General features: G+C 35.0%; 1 protein-coding gene across 2 annotated transcripts in view; it reads right to left on the reverse strand.

Moving 5' to 3' along the window:
* The window catches only part of LOC111507026 (ras-related and estrogen-regulated growth inhibitor), a 155,448-nt gene that overhangs the window by 12,092 nt on the left and 122,011 nt on the right, over positions 1-21,345 (reverse strand). For both annotated transcript variants that reach the window (XM_074182963.1, XM_074182965.1), the window contains exons 3-4: positions 17,495-17,631; positions 12,185-12,496 (exon numbers count right to left, since the gene is read on the reverse strand). In XM_074182963.1, the coding sequence (XP_074039064.1) occupies positions 12,185-12,496; positions 17,495-17,631 (449 nt within the window). The remainder of the gene's footprint in view (positions 1-12,184; positions 12,497-17,494; positions 17,632-21,345) is intronic.

Consider the following 21,345-nt stretch of genomic DNA (forward strand, 5'->3'; position numbering starts at 1 on the left):
TATCTTATAAACAATACATTTGTTTATATGAGTTCAATCTTGCTCTTAAAGTAATATTCATTACTACATCAAAGGTTCCAAACAGTGCATTACAAGGAAGCTATTGTTTAACGAAACACGTGTAGTGGTTCTGTTAACCTTTTATAGTGAAAATCCCACAGTATTATTGAATTTTGATATGGATTTTCATCAAGTATTGGTCTGTTCCATTTAGTTTTTCAATCACCAATGATGAGTGAATGGCAATTAGCTGGTTTCAAAAAGGTTTATTAACTTTATTGGGGAATATTGAAGTGATAACTGGAAAACTCATTTTTTTTCAACAAAGCAAGTAAAGAAAATAATATATTCTATAGCAATTTCCTCGTTCCCAGAATTTCAATCTTTTTCAATTGATGAAAATAAAAACCTTTCGTCAAATCTCTTCAGAGGGCTGTGAACCACTAAACTTCAAAAGGAAAAATTCATTGAAACACCTTTCCTTTCAATCCTTCCAATCACTGAAGCAATTCCGTCGAGTGGAAATTTTACGCATTTTATTTCTGGATGTTTGGTTAAAAAGGAACTGGGGAAACGCGGGAAAGAATTTATATATGAAATCGCTTTGGAATTTTTCTCCAAATTGTTGTTTTATTAAATGCCAGGCTGAAATCTTTTCTGCAACGAAACGCAACAGGAAATGAGATACTTCAGATCCAGAGGATGTTATGGAGCATCTGAACTTTCAACAGGAAATGCAAAAAAGTTAATTTCAGGCAAAACTGGAGTTGACATGATACGGTAGGAATAATCTTACATATTTGATAGGTTTCTATGAAACTATCGAATGGAAATCCAAGATTGAAATTGTTTCTTCATTATCAAAGAGATTCTGGAATTTAGTCGTAGAACCATGTCAAATTATTTCAGACTTTTCATTACTAACAACTCTATACGAATTTAAAATAAAATCTGTATAAGTTTCTCAGTCAGTGTTGAAGTAGGGCTCTCTTGCTAAAATGAAAAAAACATCTTTTTCATCCCCATAAGATTTCGAAAATGTTTTTGAATTATTTTGAAAAATTGTCTTGAAGGGTATTTCAGCATGTATATACAATACTAAGGACATGAAAGAACAGTGATGAAGAGATAATCTTCATTTTATGAATACAACTTTTTCCCCCGAAGCTGTCGCCCTAGTTAGATTATTCAAAAATCCTTTCTTATTGTACATCTACAATATAAAACGAATCTACATACAAAATTTCAGCCCCCGAAAATACAGCGGTATGGAAGACCAGTGATGAAAGGGTAATTTTCATATGTAAATGCGCTCCTTCCATCACCAGGGAAGGCTTTCCAGTTAGAATATTTGAAAATACTGTCTTATTGAACATCAACAACGAAAAACGAAACTACATACAGAGTTTCAGCCCCCGAAAATATAGAAATATAACAGTATGGAGAAACAGTAACAGTGATGAAGAGGTAATTTTATTTATGAAGGCTCCTTTACCCCCGCGGTTGGTGCCCCAGTTGGAATTTTCAAAAATCCTTTCTCATTGTACATCTACAAAATGAAACGAACCTATATACTGAATTTCAGCTTCCGAAAATATAGCGGTACGGAGAAAAAATCGATGAAAAGGTCATTTTCATATGTAAATGCATCTATTTCATCACCAGGGAGGACTTCCCAGTTGGATTATTTGAAAATACTATCTTATTGAACATCAACAACATAAAACGGAGCTACATACGAAATTTCAGCTCCTGAAAATATAGCAGTATGGAGAAACAGTAACAGTGATGAAGAGGTAACTTTATTTTATGAAGGCTCCTTTTCCGCCGCGGTTGGCGCCCCAGTTGGAATTTCCAAAAATCCTTTCTCATTGTACATCTACAAAATGAAACGAATCTACATACTGAATTTCAGCCTCCGAAAATATAGCGGTACGGAGAAAAAGTAATGAAAATGTAATTTTCATATGTAAATGCGCCCCTTTCATCACCAGGGAGGGGTCCCCAGTTGGATTATGTGAAAATCCTTTCTCATTGCACATCTACAACCTTCATACAAAATTTTAGCCTTCGAAAATATAGTGGTACGAAGAAACATTAACAGGGATGAAAAGGTAACTTTATTATGAAAAGTGAAATGAAAATTTCTATGTTTTTCACAACTTTTAATTGTAACTAACGTTACTGCAGTTTCGTCCTATATGGACATTCTCAAACTAATACAATAAACGTTAGTTACAATTAAAAGTGGTAAAAACATATAAATTTTCATTTCTCTTTTCATTATGATCTCCTACCACGTAGTAACGGCTACATCCATCAATTTATGGAAACTTTATTTTATGAACTCGCCTTTTTTCCCCGCCGCTGACTCTCTAGTTGGAATATTTAAAAATGGGTTCATTTACGACATCACAATAGGACGTAGAAGTGAGGTAATATGCTACAGGTAATCATTATTGAAGAGTTACCTCAGGTTTAGGTAATTTGATGGAGGTAGTCTCAATTGTAGTTATAAAGAAAAGAACTTTAAATGTTCAAGCCCGTCTCGGATATACCTACAGTAGGTTGAATGGACTGATGCCTATCAGAAAACAACTACTCCACTGGCTAATACCACGGACGGCCTTAGATTATATCCGATAGGCGTTAGTGCAGAAATCTCCACAGGAAATTTCCTGCATATGCAATTGGCAATACAACTGAAAGAGTCGACCTTAAATTTTGGCACACTTGCAGAACGGTTTCGGGCTCCTTAGCCACTCGTCAGTGCAAGATAGTGACCATCATCGACCTAAAGTCAATGCTATTCCATAATTGAAAATTAAAATTCTTTTAGAGTATTACATTCCTCGTCTTAAGTTGGAGCGAACATCAAAAATGTCACACCATCTAGTGGACGAGGTAGTAACCAACTGCGTATCCGAAATTTGCCCGATTTCTCTGAATAAGGAAGAAAAATTTTCTAATTAGTCAGTGGCTATGCTTGAAGACAGGCAGTAAAAAAATCTAATATACCTACACAGTAGGTTGAATGGACTGACGCCTATCAGAAAACAACTACTCCACTGGCTAATACCACGAACGGCGTTGGATTATATCCGACAGGCACTGATGTCCGTGAAGATTCCTGCACTGACGCCTGTCGGATATAATCCAATGCCGTTCGTGGTATTAGCCAGTGGAGTAGATGTTTTCTAATAGGCGTCAGTCCATTCAACCTACTGTGTAGGTATATCCGTGATGGTCTTGAACATTCAAAGTTAATTTCTTTAGATTTGTTCACTGCCTGTTTTCAAGCATAGCCCGTTGACTAATAAGAAAGTCAATTGTAGTTACCTGTGCTATATGAATATTAGCGTAAGAACCTACATGTAGTATTCAAATCACTGTTGAAGAAGCTACTGTGTGAGCAAAATATGTCGTTATATATTTCTCAAATAAAGTTTGTGGAGATCAAATCGTAAAGGTGTAGTTTATGAAACAACTTGTAATAAACATTTTAGTCCGCCATTCTTGCTGTAACTTTCAATACTCGTAGCCTAACAATTTTTATTTAGTAATCAAGCATTCTTCATGAACATTCCGCCTCTGTTTATTAATTTATTCAAAGAGTTTTCGTTGCAATGTTTTGCAGTATCATTTCATCGACGGATAAATGCTGTGCTTGTTCGTGTAATAAAATAAGAATCTATACCCTGAAATATATAAACAGATCAAAGTAACAGGAAAAGTGACTCAATCAAGTTTGGCAAGTGAACAAATCGGAAAATTGTTTGAGTGTTAGCAAACTTCTGTTTTGATCAATAAACTTCAGGAAATGTATATTCTAAGGCATCCCAATTTATAAATAGATTACCTACGCTCATGATAGTGCTGTTTTCTGAATATTACGATGTCACATCTATTTGGTCTTATGAATAAATCAACAGATATCAAAAACTATCCTGGAACCAACGGCCTAGTCGCATGGAATTTGTTTTCCATAAATGAAGGGAAAGACGTTTTGAACGAAGCTGTTACAAAATTCAGAAGTACATACTTACTAGATAGAATGAATAAATGAACCGTAAAGCAAGAATTTTTTTTCTGAAGGAACACATAATAATTATTTTGTTAAATTATCGAGGTGAAAATTGGTTACATAATATTTCTAAATGCTGTATTTTACACTACAGAAATTTTGTATTGTGCAATACTGTTTTGGATTTCATTGTTCTGCGGATGTTAGTACAGAATAATTTCATAATCAAGTGACATAATTATCAAAAAATCGAATATTTTTATTAACCTTAAATACAAATTCATTACCAATTTTTGGAACTCTGAAAATTGGAAATGTCGACATTCTGAAAGAGTCTTGAATTCAATATCGATACTCCTTTGCTCAATCTACCAAAATTGAAATTTCTAAAAACATTTTTCAATGTACCTCATTTGAATATCCTCTATTTTTGGTTGGTTCAATCTCAAGTGAGATTGGAAATTCTAGTAAGGCGGGAGAACAAATTCATCTTCGTAATCTAGAATTGAGACGGACACATTTCAAAAAATATTTATGGAAATGGTTCACCTACCTTACTTAAGCGACCATTCATTTACCGAAAGTCCAAAAATGACTTTCATCAATTATTCATTCATGAAATATCCATCAACTGGATGGACATAATCATAAAAGAAGACATCTCAGTAGTAATAACCATGAAGGGTCATACGAGAGGTTGTGATGTGATGGAAGTTCTAATAGAATTTGTGGGAAAACACAGAATATCCGTAAAAAAGTTGATATCAGTGTGTACTGATTGATGGTTGTCCGTCAATGGTTGGTGCAATTAATAGTTTGATTGCTTCGATGAAAAAGCAAAGGAATTTACCGTTGCCTATCAAGATACTTTGGCATATGAAACTTCGAATAGAAATTGAAAGATGTAAGCATTATAAATATTATTCGCGCATGGTAAGTTAATCGTCGAACACTCAGACACCTTTTTGAAGAACTACAAGCTAATTATAGCGATGTTATCTTGCATACGGCCGTTAGGTGGTTAGGTAAAGGAAAATTATTAGAAAGGTTCTTTCATTGAAACACACAAAAACATTTACAACAAAGTGGCAAATATTTTCCTCAACTACAGCAAAATGAGTGGTTCTATTGAGGAGTCAAATAAATATTCAATTCCACTAGCTCATATGCTATACAGTAAAAAAGCCGACGTGACATCTAAATACGAAGTTGATAAATCTAGAAGTCGGGGAAATCACCCATATATAGCATCGTATGGGAATGGTAATTCAACAAGATATATTAAATGAAAATCAGACCTCAAACAGAAGGCATTCGTGATACAGCATCAGGTAGCGCTGTTTCGACCCGTCATAGTCTCATCAGTGGTACTAGACTGAACCTCAAATGCATTACTGGACGCAAATGTGCTTAAAGCCTGAGTAAATGAGAGCGTTCTCCCCTTACGAAGAAGCTATCTATGGCATCGACGTATCCTATAGATCAGTGGTCGCCAACCTCTTCAATGTGTTGAGCTACTTTGTCAATTTTGGAATAAACAGCGAGCTACCCACACGGAAGCCACGTAACGCAACGTAAATGAAATAATCCACAGTTAATTTATCATTAATTTATTTTACTATTTAACTGGTAATACATAATACATAGGTAATAATAATAAACTAATAACAAAATAACTAATATTACTAGTACGTACTTGTTCATAACTACATTCGTACCTTTCAAATGAAGGTGTTTGAAAAATAAACACAAACTTTTATCCAGCCACAAAGGCATGTCACGTATGATTTAAAAATAGTTAATAATAACAACAAAAAAGTAACGCACTATCATGAACATAAACATTGAAAAATAATAAAGCACGTTCAATGAGAAGGCTGACACTCATACTCATCGATAATTTTTTCAAGTTTGCAGTATAATTTGATGCAGCCATTCGAATACAATTATATCCAAATGTTCATCTGTAAGTCGATTGCGATATTTGTTCTTAATAAACTTCATATTGGAAAAAGAAGATTCACACAAATAGGTTGAACTGAATAATGCTTTCACTTTCAAGGCAACACGGCATAGAACTAAATATTTGTCTTTACTTACAATAGGCCAGATACATTCAGTACTTGAGACTAACGATTTTAAGGCTAAATCATTTTGAAACTCAATGACTTCCATTTCTGTTGCAGCGATGTCTTCGCCAAAGTTCTGCATAACACAAGTTGCAAACTTTTGGATATCATTTTCCATAAAGGGTGAAACAACAAACTGCGCTACTAAAGCCATTTCATTGAAATCCTTAAAAAGATTTTTGAAGTTATTCTTCAGGGTAGAAATTATTTCTACATGATATTTGTTGTCATAGGGTTCTAATGGATTTTGAGATATTGTTTCTCAAAGAACAGGAAAATGCTTGGCATCGCTGTTCATTAGGTTTTGTTCCCAAAAATCCAGCTTTTTGATAAATGCTTTTATATCAGAAATAATTTCCGCTAGTTCTTTGTCTCTCCCCTGAAGCTGCAAATTAAGTTCGTTTAATTTCTCTGTAATGTCCACGAGAAAACCAAAATCTCTAAGCCAGATTGAATTTTCTAGTTCCGGAGTCGGTTCATCGCGTTGTTTACAGTGCTTACCAGTGTAATTATTTTTACATTTCGTTTCAAAAATACAAGGTCCATTCGATGAGAAATACATTAGAAATCTGAATGCATTCAGTAGAAATTTGGAAAAATATCTTCAAATTAACTTTTTCATTGGTTGTTTCAAAAGTTTTTATTGTTATGTGTTTTTATAGCTCTATGCTACATTACTATACGATGTCGTTTTTCTCTACGGATTTACATTCAACCAAAGCGCTGCCGAAACAGCCCGAAAAATTAACCAGGCATTTGGCAATGATAATGTTAATGAACGCTTCGAAGATGAGACCCGAAGTGGTCAACGTACAGCAATCCAAGACGAGGATTTGAGAAAGATTAAACTGTTCAATCTTCCTCTTGAAGATGATCACTTGGTGATCGAAACACGTGTCGAGGTGTTACTCCAATAATATTCATAAAACATTGTATTCATCCGCTCTTCGTTTACCATAATAATAATGTTACCATAATAATAAGTAGATAATACTTGAAAAATACATTATAACTGAAGCCTTTTTGTTTAGAAGAATAACCTTTATCGTCAGCCCTGTAAAGTTTTCTTCCTCTCGTCATGTTTTCAAAACTTCTTTTTTCATTTTATCCAGTTGATACTTATTTAGGAGAGTCTAATATTCTGGAAGGAGTCGGAAATTGTTTCTTTGTTTTTGTAATTGCCTCAAATCTGTTTAAAAATCTGTTTAAAATATGTTTTTTCCGTTAATCAGCTGTCGCCTTCTAGGAACGACAACTCTCAGAAGTTGAGAAACTTGTACGAGCTAAGGAATGACGAGGTCTTACCTTTTAACGTGTGATTTCTAACACGGTTGCAATATCATCCCAGCTTCAACCAGATGAATTATCTCGAGAAAAATAACTGGTCGAGGCGGAAATCGAACCCACGGCCTTCCGAACGTGAGTCGGGCGCACTACCACCGCGGCCAATTCCACAATTCATTTTCACGAAGGTGTTGATGAAATGAAACTGACGAGTGAAGTAGAAACAAAGGATTTGTAATCGAATAGCAAAATGAATTTTGTCAAGAGGACTTTATCCAGAAAAAATCTGGAAAGAAAAAAAGGTTTCGAATTGAAAACTAAGTTGCGTCATAACATGAGAATTATCCAACTTTGTGGATGTGAAAATACCCTCTACTCCCACTTTCGATATCCTGTTACACGCTCTGCTTGTTTTTGTAGTTATTTAGGCGGAATAAATACAGCATGGAGAATTATTCGAGAGTATACAGAGAGATGTATGGAACAGATGATGCGAATGTGCGAGAAAGCGTATTTCAATCTTTCGAAAACCGAGATAAATGTCATCACACATCCAATTAAGTGAATCGTGACATTCACTGATCCTTTGTTTGAAGGTCGTTGACAATTTTTCTTGGTGCATTTCATTAGTTTGGACTCCCATTCTCTAATATGATATAAATTGATTTGAAATCGCTGAAACAATCTGTAAAAAATTAAAAGATAAGCTAAATAATAACAATTATATTTGGCAACAACCTACTATAATATATCACAAGCAACAACCAAAAAATCAAAAAATTGAACTATTAACACGAAATGAAAATTCACCCGGAGACGATTGTGGATACTAACAATTGGAACGTCGTGAAGTACCTTGGTTTGTTTTCTTTTAATTTTAAAATTTCATTTCGTGTTAATAATTTTTTTAATTTTCATCTCTAGTTAATAATGCAATTTTTTGATTTTTTGGTTGTTGCTTGTATTTTATTTCATTGTAATTTCAGTTTTTTTGCTTGATATAATTGTTATTTTTCGGTTAATCTTTTTAATTTTTCACAGATTCTTTCAGAGATCTCAAATCAATTTATATCATACTAGAGAATGAAAGTCCGAACTGATGAAATGCATCACTGATACTTTATTGATTCACTACTAGAAAAAAGTGCTCTATTTTAAAAACCAATGACGGTAAAATATGCAATTTTTAGATAAAAAAGGCGTCTTTTTTCATAGCACCTATTGAAGTAAGTTTTGATCAATAATTGCAAAATTGGTAATGGGGTGAAAATAACCAGGTTCAATTCAATGCCACAAAAACCCAAGCATTGGATTCCTCCAAAAAGATAAGTGTGTCCAAACCGGATATAATAATGTCAGGGCAGTCAATTCCGCGTTCTGCTTCACTAGGTTTATTGGGGGTTGAAATATATAAATATTACCAAAAGCAATTTAGCAATTCAACCCCAAAATTAATGTGAAAAGGTATAAATTCTTTACTGAATAATTCAACTAATAAGAATGAAAAAATTAAAAGTTTAAAACTGAACGATATGAATACTGATGATCCGCTTGAAATCTGTGAAGCATTTATCATTTCGTTACAATAGGTAATGCACCAACAAATAATAACCCTAATACAACAAGAATATCTAATGACACTTCAATTGTTTCATCTATGTTTTTTGAACCAATTTGTATATCTGAAATAGAAGATGTTATTGATCGACTCAATCCTAACAAAGCATGTGGATTTGATGAAATTTCTGTAAAAACTGTGAAGGCAGTCAAAACTGAAATATCGCCAATTTTATTTTATATCATTTCCAAATCCTTCTAAAGTGGAATAGTTAAAAAAATTGAAAATTGCAAAGGTTTCGCCAATATATAAAAGTGGAAAAAAAAACGATTTGAATAATTATCGACCAATTTCTGTGTTTCCAGTTTTCGCAAAAATATTGGCCTCATATATATATATGAGGCTTATGAACTATCTGGAAAACAATAACATTTTATATAAAAGTCAATACGGTTTTCGCAGATCTAGCGACACAGAGACAGCGGTAATGGATGTAGTGTCGCAAATCCAAATGGAAATTGATAAAAATAAGAAATGTTGTCTCTTGTACCTCGATTTGTGTAAAGCTTTTGATTCAGTTGACCATAGTATATTGTTGAAAAAATTATTCAATATTGGAATCAGAGGAAATCTTCTAGAATGATTTTAGAATTATTTGTATGATAGAAAACAATATGTTTATATAGGTAATCAAAGAAGCTCTCTTAAAAGTATAACTTGTGGTGTACCCCAAGGATCCATCCTTGGTCCTGTTTTTTCCCTTATTTATATTAATTCACTAGCCAATTTAAAATTGAATGATATAATTAAACTATTTGCTGATAATACTACCATTATATATTTCTCAGACAGTTACGAAAAAATTAAAAATTATATGAAGAATGATTTGGATGAAATTCTCATTTGGCTTGATAAACATAAGTCGAGGCTTAATTTCAATAAATGTTCTTTTATGAATATTTCCCTAAGACTAATTGGTACTTTGAATAATTCAATTATGTTTGATAAAAATTCTATTAAGTATACAAGAACAACAAAATTTTTAGGTTTATACCTTGATGAAAAATTGTCATGGAATAAACATTTTGAAAAAATTAGGAAGAAAATATCTCCTCTCATTGGAATTTTTTATAAAATTAGAAACTTTATACCTTTGAAATTAAAAAAAAAATATATATTTCAGTCTCATTTATTCACATTTGCACTATCTCATTTCTATATAAATTTTAATCCAATTGGACATATTCACAATTATGCCACAAGACAAACCAAATTTTTATCACAAATTAAGATACAAACAAATTTTGGAAAAAAATCGATATATCATGATGGGATCATTATATATAATTCAATTCTAGAAAAAATAAAGAAGTATTATTCCATTACAAAATTCAAATATTAATCGAAAAAAAATCTAATTAGCGGAATTTCATAGTTTGCATTTTATTTCTATTACACGTTTTCAGCATATACTTTCTGTAACCAATTTCATTATTTGACTGCATTTCATTGGTATTTTTTTTCTAGATATAATATGTGTTCATTGTTAAGTATGTTATTTCTGTTATTTCATTATACTTTGTAGTTAGTTATAGTCCCTAATTATAAGCATTCATTGGTTCTTGGGACAATAAACCGAATTAAATTGAAAGAATTGAATTAGCGCTGGAAATGCAAAGGCTGCTTCTCAAAAATTTGGAACACTGTTCTGAACCAGAAAACTGTACACACCTCAGAAACTTTTAAAGGTTTTTAAAGCTCAGCTCTTCTTTGGAGTATGGTTCTCACGTATGGAGCTCCGCCCCTAAGCATGCTCTGAAGTTGCTGGATTCCATCCACAGATGAGCCATCCGCCTGAATGGACACACGAATCACTTGCAACCTTGATAGTCTGGAACATCGAAGAACGATTGGAGGTGTGTCCCTCTTTTATACTTTCACGGGAGGTGTTCAAATGATTTGGCACATTTGATTTCACCAAGAGCGGTACTTATCAGCAATACACGACGGACTGTGGCTGCTCAACGTTTTGAGGTTCAACTCAGTACACCTTGAACTTCACTGTTCAAGTACTCTTTCATTTGGAGAACTGCGTTCATGTGACATAAACTTCCTGATGACGTTTTTCAAATTAATTTAACCTCCACCGATTCAAATGCCAAGTGATTCGCTACTTTCGCACAGGCACCACTCTCAGAGCGCCTTAAGGATGTTCCTGTTGTGCTTTTGTTTTGTCCTTGGAAAAACACTAATTGACAGATCTGACGATGAGACGTTGGCTTATAAAGTGTACATGAAGTCAAAATACACGACGAAGTGGTACGACAAAAATGTGGGTAATTAAAAACTTCAGTTGTAAGGGTCGACGCATCTGTAAATTTGAAAGTCTTTCCAAGGAACTCATTTGTAGAATGCTTTTGAAGCAGATGGGTATAACAAGTCCGATATCGAGCGAGAAATGCGAGCCCGGAGAATGCCAAGAATGCCAATTCTAAATAGGCCTGTCAATGGAAGAAGCTTTTATACCCTGAAGAATGTAACGGATCGAATCTGAAAAATTCTAAAGAAACACAACATGAAATCAGTATTGAGGCCAACAAGAGAGTCTGAGGACTCCAGCAGAGGGCCTTTAGAATTCCGGGGGTTTACCGGATCCCTTATGGCTTCGGATTGGTCTACATTGGAACCATGAATAGAAGTGTAAGAACTCGATTCTCTGATATTGTAGCTTGGGATATACCGAGAAATCAGCAGTAGCGGATCACGAATGATGCACTTGAAGATACCAAAGTGCTCGCTGGAATTATTATCCAAGATTATATGGGTGGAAATTAATACCAATAAAATCTAGCTACCTATACCCAATTGGTTTTTATCAGGTCATGCAATCCAACCTATAGAAATAAATCAACGCCCACCATCAATGAAATAAAACCGCCGAAGACGAAAAAATAAGCTATAAAATCTTACAACTACGCCCAACAAACCCGGAAAATATCTTTGGCCATAATTTTTCATTTTTGTTAGGGAGTGAATGATGAAAATTTTGAACATTGATTGGTATGAACTGAATCAGATGAAGCCCTTTCAAAATGAAACCTTTTTGAGTAACCTTCGACATCTCATCCTAATATAAAGTTGGTAAGTATTTTTTTAAATAAAATACAAAAAAATCAATTATCCACTAACCTGCTCGATACTCTCCCTGACAGAGATCTCATGGAAACAAACACAACCGATCTCTTTGCTTCTCTTCTGCCCTTCCTCGGTGGTTATCATCCTGTCTTCGATCTGATCGGTTTTATTCCCCACCAACACAACGGGGACATCTCCACAGCTGTCCCTGCAGCCACTGCCCAGTCTTCTTCTTCTCTTGTTGTAATTGATGAGGAATTTCAGTCGATGACATTCGTCGAATGAACACTTGTCCGTGACGGAGTACATGAGGATGAACGCTTCAGCCCAACGTATGTTGGCCTCCAAGCCGAGGCATTCGGTTTCCTGAACACGAGTAATAGAATTAGAGATCCAATTATTGGATAGCTGTGAGATTGGTATGGATATTATTTCAGATTGGTATAAGAGACACCACTTGAGTTCAGCCTGATTGTCTGTTTGAAAATGTTCTCGAGCTTTACCTCATTTCATTTCTTTACTAAAAATTAGTTCAAAATATCTACTGCATAACCATTTTCTATAATTGCTTGAAATCTTTGGAATACTGTTGATTATACAGGCTGTCTTTTAGCTGATCTCGCTATTGCTATCTCGAAAATGGTAAGACCTAGAAGGTCAGTTGAATTGGACAAAAGTTTCCTATTTCGGGAATAATAATAATAATGATAATTCATTGTTCCACCAGGAAATGGAACAACGCCACTCACAAAAAGTCACGTCAATAAAGAATTTTTGCCGTGACAAGTTTTAGCACAAACTCCGACAGATCTGATAATCGGAACTGTCGGGGAAGAACTAAGTTGCTGCAAAGAATATGCTTGCCGTTACAATCTTCTTCTACTCGTTTGGACGGGAGGAGCTGTATCAACTCGATATGGAGACCTCCATAGGAGTTTGCATCCCAAATCGTTCGTTACACGGTTGTACTTCCCCCGTCAAGAGGGGGCCTTGGACTTTCGAGTGTCTTCATGACAGAATGATACTGAATGGAGCCTGTAAAGTCGTCAGGATTTCGAAAGTAATGAATAGCTTCGAGAATTATTTTATGTTACCTATAAAGAAATTCACAAAACTAACATAATCGTCAACAACGTCTGCCCTCACGCGTCTGCCCGGGTTTAGTTCTCGGCGATGACGCTTCATTGCTTAGACTGCCCCTCTACTTCCGCGCATCGTCCACCGTAGTCTTACAATAGACGCGACGCGTAATGGCTCTCTGTATTGCTTCAAGTTAATCGTATCGTGATAACTTTTAAACGATTCGTCCAAATTATTTAGTGCAACAGACAAAGTTCACCTATGTGAGATGCTTGAAACGACAATTGTATCAATTTTTATGAGAATTTGACAGGTATTCTAAAATGTACATTGTAAAAAAAGTATCCAATGTAATTGTATTCATGGTTCAGTATTTTGCATATAGTAGCTACCACATAAGAGGTAGATATATGCTATCGAGGACTTTTATTCAGAACTATTTAAGATAAACAATCTCACGATACATTATCTGAATGTAAATCCAACGGTATAGGCAGCGCACGCCAAAATAGCTCTCAGGGAGCAAGAATTTTACCGACTTACTTAATACTTATCGTTATAATATGAATAAAATTATACAAAACCTTCGTAAATTGTAGCCTATATGTTAATCTGATTTATATTAGTATAGATTTAGCAGTTTTTGGTGTTCATTGACTCCAACAAAAAAATATTACGAGTTAAATAATGAACCCTATCAACGTTCTATAATTTTAAGTGAGGAACGTTATGATCTTCGTATGATATATAATAAATAAATTTCATGCAACAGCATTTTATATTTAAGGTTGAATCAACCTCCTTACTGACATTCAACAGCATTCAGTGAAATACTGACCTCATTTCAGAAGAAAATGAAACTGCCTTTCACTTTCCTTTTCTGTAAATTGGAATGGAATCTCCGTGGGGTAACTATTTTTCATTTCGCTCTAGATTGGATGCCTTTTATACGCGTCAGCTAGATAACAGTGTTTTTGACCCTATCCCTTTTTCATTGCGAATAAATGCCAGCTGTCAGCAGTGAATTGGTTGCAAGAGCCCGGAAGAGAACATTCTAAACAAGGATGTACGATATAACGGCAAACAATGGTGTTTTAGGATCTGGTGATAATTCAAGCTGAGGATTATTTATTTCTAATTTGTTTACATGTAGATATATCCGCAACAATAAAAAATAGTCGAACTGAACTAGACCAATTCTTTGGATAAAAAAATATAATAAAAGAAATATAGTCAAGAAATTGCAATTCGTCATGATGGGACTATAGTGGGACTTTCATTAGTTCGGACTTGTATTGTCTAATATGATATGAAATGATTTGATATCTCTGAAAGAATTAATAAAATCAAAATGAATAGCTGAAAATAACAATTATATTAACCAAAAAAAAACCTGAAATGAAATCACCACGAATCCAACCACCAATCGACTAAAAGAGGAATCATCAAGACTCTATTAGATCGTGCTTTCGGGATCTGTAATACGAAAGAAGATCTAGGGATCATAAAAACTATTAATTATTATTAATTATTAATGGAATGGTTACTCCAAGGTGATGGTGGAACAACATCAGAATCTGCTTCAGATCCGGAAACAATATCCGTAGCAGCCCCACGAAAACCAGGCCACCAAACGTGGACTGTGAATCCAAGAATTGCATTTACCAGATGCCTTGTGAGTGTGGAAAATCCTATATCGGTGAAACTAAGAGGCTATTTGAAGTTCGCCTTGTCAAGCACAATAAATACACACAGCGAGGAGGAACCAGCAAATCGGCAATAGCAGAACATGTTTGGACCCATCAACATGGTCAACTTCCGTCAAACGTTCAGCCACCGCTAAACATGTGAAGCGGAAAGAAGGAATAGGTGAAAGCACCTGAAAGACCTATAAATAATCATCTCTTGGAGGAATAAGTTCAGCCATCATCCGAAGACGGGTGATGGATGATTGGACTGGTACTCCGGGTCTGGTACTCCCGGAACTCAAATTTGAACTGTCAGTGACCCCCTCCCAAAGAATTCCGAATGAAAATAGCCAAATAAAATTTTTGCGTTAACAAATCATAATTCGACTGGGCTATTTTGATTGTATCAGTATTCTGCTTTAGTGCAGACTGGAATATAAGTCAGATACTGTGGTAGCGACACACTTTGATTTAATATTTTCAATCAGAATTTCATTTCGAGAGCCTCTAGTAGAATATTTATCAAAGTTACTAACATGAGTTCTCAATACTTTTTCTGGTCTGAAGGACTTCAAAACTGGAACTGTATTTTTAGGTTTGTCGTGACATCCCATCCAAATTATTGGAAGAATAATTCCCAAGTTTTGTACGAGATTATTCCAATCGTATCATTTGTTTCCCTATTTTTGAAGTGATAACTTCTTATGGGAGGGTAAACCGCTTCGTTACCTAACGCGTAACGGCGCCAGTTTGTTTGGCTTCCCTTTCCCTCACGCATACCTCAGCGGAAGGCAGGCTCCTCTCTCGTCGAACAGACACTCAGTGTTTAGTGTGCTTTAGACATATACTGTTGACAATATTATAAAAATTTAACCAGCAAGAACGCAATATTTTTTTTATTATGTGAAACGAGCCTAATAATGTACATACACAATATTAGTATCATAATTTGATCTTACAAAAGTATCAATTGGATTACGTTACCTATAATATACAGTGCATTTCTTTGATGCCCCCCTGTTTTATTTTTTGAACGGGTCAACGGGCCGTATATCCAATATTGAAGCAGGTTCAGTTTCGTACATCTTCTGCTTGAAATAGCCCCATAAAAAGTCCGAAGGTGTCAAATCTGGCGAGCGGGCTGGCCATTCTGTAGGACCTCGATGGTCAATCCAACGACCGGGAAAAGTAGTATCCAAATATAATGTGGTGGTGCTCCATCTTGTTGGAGTACATTGCAATATCCATATCGAATTCATTAGGATTCGCTTCGACGATTTCAGAGATGAGAGGGTCAACAATAGTTTCCAGCATATTTACATACAGTTCCCCTGTTAAATTTTGATCAATAAATACAGGTCCTACAATATGGTTTCCCAATATTGCTGCCCAAACGTAAATTTTTTCTGGATACTGGGTATGTGTTTCCCGGAAAACGTGAGGGTTGGTGTCACTCCAATAACGGCAATTTTGTCTGTGAACACTGCCGTTTAAAAAAATGTACAATCGTCACTAAAATAAATATTGTGGAGATAGGTAGGATGCCTTATAATGGTTTCCGTTCTTCCATCAGGGTCATCTTCAGTTGATTGGTGTACCATTTTAATTTTGTATGGATGATACTTATTCCTCTTCAAAAGTCTCCACACAGTAGGAGCAGACACCTCACCCAAACATTCGCGATAAGTAGACTGTTCAGGATTTACTACCGTCTCACCAATTATTTGCACTTACTGTTTTTCCGAAATGGACGGATGACCTGGAGGCTTTTTGTTATGTACACTACCGGTAGTTGTGAATTTGGATACAAGTTCCCTCAAATATTTTCTACAGATGAGACGATACGGGAAGGGTTCATTGAAAATCCTGTTGATCTCGTGAAAGTTAGCGTCGCACCGTAAATAGAAATCGCTTCAATTTTTTCTTCCAATGGACGAGAATTGACCATTTTAGAGATTGTTGACGTGGTACCTTTCTACTAGTGAAACCGAGAACTAAATGAGAATATTTATAAGGAATATTTCTAGAAATTTCGATATTAAAGTGTTTGTGTTCAGGAAATAATTGAATGTTCCACCATTTTGGAGTAGGTGGAGATATTGACTTCATATTCTAGGGTTATGAAGTATTCGTCAGGAGCATCAAAATGATGTGTCCCAAGATCCCCCTTTCCACTTAATTTTTTCCCCAGATGGCGCCCAGTCGCCATTTTGAAAGTTCCATCTGTCAATTCCACTTCAAAATAAAGTATTCATGCATTAATTTCATTATCTCAAACTTGAATTTTCATCAAAGAATCAATGAAAGATTTCATTAATGAATACTCTTTCCTTACATAGCATATTAATGCACATAAAATTCAAATAATAACCTGAGCTTTTCTCAAGTTAAACAATTTTAATTATGAATAGTTCAACTTAGTTCGCATTCAGTTCGCTACAAATTAAGAAAAAACGTTCTGTTGATAACATTTGTTTTAATGGTGGAGGACCCTTAATCTAGATTTGTTACTGTTGATAGATATTTTGTTTCGATTTGGAACCAAGTCATTTTTTTTAATCAGAGCTAATCAAATAATCATATGAAATATACTCACGTGAGGCTGTCCCGCAGTGTCCAATATTTCGAAGTAGACCATTTCATTATCGATGAGGGTGTGGAAGGTGTAGATTTTCTCTAAAGTGGGATCGTATTCACCGATATACCTCCTCGTTATGAATCTCACCACCATAGCTGTAACAATAATATTTACATGTGTGTCAACATTATTGATCCCTATTAGTTGTAGGTCAAAGCTGGGAATTGAACAGTACGTGTGTATGAAACAATGAGGGAGACACGTGTTCAGAGACGGAACTAGTTCATAAAGATTTTCAAGGTCTCCCAATTAGTACCAAAACATACTCGTGCCTTAATTAATGAATCAGGATGTTATTCAATCAATTGACACGTTCAATTTTTCCTCTTTTTTGAAAAATTTAAGAGCTGTTGATAATCATTTATAGGATGACTGTTCGGGGCATTTATCTGAAAAGGTTTCAAGTCCTGGGCACTTCTCTTTATGATAATAATAATAATAACGTTGATATTGGTTACCCATTTGTTTTATATGGATGCTCTTAAACTGTATGCCTCTGGGAAAAAAGATCTCCATCATTCTTTGAGGGTGGTGGAAGAGTACACTTATGCTATCGGTATGCAATTTGGGATAGACGAATATGCAATGGTCCATTTCAAGAGAAGACGATGCGGCGACTACGAAGAGGATGTGCAACGCATATATAATAATAATAATAATACTAATAGCTTTATTGTCCAACAGTTACCCATTTACAGGACAATATAAAATTTTATTCACAATACTTAACCATAAACGAAAAATAAAATGAACAAAAAAAAAACTAATTCTAATTACCTTCTTCAAGTACACGTTAACAATTCTAATAATGTTATGAAGGTTAGTGAAGAATAAATCACCATGGGCACAAATGCTAATGAAATTTGTGCACCTAACATATATTGAGGCCTATAGAGAGTCATATAGAGAGGTCTGAAAATGGATTGAGATCGTGAAACTGGCCGTGGTACATTGAAGTTAATTTGTTCAAGAATTTTAGGACAGTCAACTCTTTCATTCACTAATTTGAATAAAAATATGAGCGATGCACATTTTTTGCGATGCTCTAAACTAAAAAGTTCCAAACGTTCATGTATGACATCATTACTGATACCTCTCTAAGGGTAAGAACCATCTATTCTGAAAATTAGAAATTTACAAAACTTTCTTTGAACTCTTTCAATGGCTTTGTTATGGATCTCATTTGAATGGACTTCAGACGATACTTGCATCTTCTTCAGGGAACGTACGTAGGGAAAATACAACAGCTCCATGGCTTTAATATTATGAAAGTTTCTTCAATTTCTAACAATGAACCCATAAGCTCTGAGAGATTCTGAAACTTTTTGTGGAATATGTCTACCAAATGTTAATTTAGGATCGAATATTATTCCTAGGTCTTTGATCTCATTACATCTCAGCAGATCTGAATCCTGTATTATCTACATACGGGAATGTATAAACCTCTTTTTTTTGACTATAACTCACTACTTTACATTTATTCACATTGAATTTTAATTTATTATTGCTACACCAAGTAACAAGAAATTCTAATTGAGATTGAAGATTTACACAATCACCTACTTCCTTAATTATAGAAAATAATTTCAAGTCATCTGCGAAGCATAACTGCTTACAAGCTAAACTTTCACATAAGCCATTAATAGACAATAAAAACAAAAGAGGACCTAGGTTGGAGTCCTGAGGCACACCAGAAGAAGCTATATATGTTCTAGATTTATAACCGTTGAAGGACACGAATTTTTTTCTACATGTCAGATAGGATTGCATCAGCTGACAGGCAGTATTCGAAAAACCGAAACTCATCAGTTTATTGAGCAGGATACCATGATCAATTTTATCAAATGCTTTAGAGAAATCCGTGTATATAACATCAACTTGGCCATTATTATCTAATGCTTCGGAAATAAATTGAGTAATAATGACAAGAGTCGTAACAGTAGTACGCTTAGTAACAAATCCACGTTCATGTTGAGATAGTTGTTGTTGAACAGAAGCATATATGCGATTATATAAAATAATCTCAAAAATTTCAGAAAATATACATAAAATAGATATGGGTCTGTAATTCTCTATATATGATTTTTCACTACTAATTTCCAAATATCTGGGAATGTTCCAGAAATCAGACATGAATTAAAAATTCTCGTTGAAGGTTTTGCTGATGCTCCTGCAGAATCCTTTAACAAAAATGATGGGATTATATCTGGACCTGATGTCGGAGAGATGTATACTCACCTCGGGGTGGAACAACGCCACTCACAAGATGTAACAGCAGTAAAGAACTCTCTTCGCAGCAAGTATCAGTATAAACTCCGACAGATCTGGTCATCGGAACTGTCGGGGAAGAGCAAAGTCGGTGCAACGAATATGCTTGCCGTTCCAATCTTACTCTACTCGTTTGGAGTGGTAAAGTGGACTCGGGGAGTATCTGTATCAGCTCGACGTAAAGACCCGAAAAATTATGCACCTCCATAAGAAGTTTGCATTTCACTGCAGTAGTGGACCTCTCGAAAGAGAGAGATTCGGGGATGTGTAGCTCATAGACGGAAAAATCTTACATCATGTGGATGTCGGAAAGATGTATACTTGCCTTAGAATGAAACATCGCCAGTTCAAACACGTAAATAGAATGAAGAACACTCTCGGCGGCAAGGATCAACACAAATGTTGACAGCTTTGGTAAACGGAATTAGTGAACCCGCCAGCAAAAGGACCACATCAAAGCCGCAGTAATTAATTTCAAGGGGTTCTCTTGCAACTGACCTTTGCTTTTCTGATGCGGGGCTCATATCAAAAACAGATCAGGTCATCATGGCCTGCCAGGATCGGTTCTTCAACACCTTGGTTCACTATATTCGTGTGATGGGTATAGGCAGGCAGATTCAAGCTGATGAGCCTGATATGAGATTATGATGATGAAGTAAGATGACATTTGTTATTTAGTTTTCCCCTCCGGATGATGCGAATATCGTCCAAAAAGAGGAACAGTAACGGATGAAGTATTTGGATTTATTTTTCGAACATCACAGACTCTACTCAGGGTACCCTATGAAAATGATTGTTCTGATTACATAGGTCCTAAGTTATTACTTTCCGATCTGAAGATAATTCCGGCTTGGCTCAAAATGACAGAAATTTTAGCTGGACGAATGTAGAAGGCTATAATTCTTGATTCGCCATGTCTGCTTAGGGCACAGGATTTTTGAACTCAATTACCGCATACTTCACGGTTATGGAGCTTAATCATTGGTTAACAATGCTGGCACGCTGACTGAGACAGAGCTTGAAACTGACAAAAGGGTGTTTTTCCTAACCGCTGAACCCCAAGTTTCTCTACAAAAATCAAAATATAGGAAAATGTACAAATAGGAAAAATATCCATAATAATAAAAAGTATGGAAACATTGCAGTAGCAACAAAAATGAACAACAAACTGAACTGTTATATAAAGTGAGCTATAATTGACGTTACAGAATTCTTTAATATGATACACTGGCATTCGAAGTTATGAGAAAAAACTTGTATAGATCTTGATCCAGGCACTGAAAAGTATATTTTATCCGAAATATACGGGCAGTCGATATCTTCATGAAGGAGTTCATATAGAAACGAAACAGGTGCAGGTATTCCTACATCAGACAAAAAGAAGGTCTGCAGGTGAAAAATGGATGTTAAATTCTTCATGCCCACAAAAATTGATAAAAACTGATTTTCAAAAGATGGCATTTACTTTCAAATTTTTTGGTTTATTATAATGCACCATACCTCTCCACTGATATTCAAATCATTTATTCAATTGTTAATCA

This window comes from Leptinotarsa decemlineata, unplaced genomic scaffold (genome assembly GCF_025532065.1).
Source record: "Leptinotarsa decemlineata unplaced genomic scaffold, Ldec_3_MD MMD2_tig00026330_RagTag_RagTag, whole genome shotgun sequence".
In the NCBI taxonomy this organism is placed as follows: Eukaryota; Metazoa; Arthropoda; class Insecta; order Coleoptera; family Chrysomelidae; genus Leptinotarsa; species Leptinotarsa decemlineata.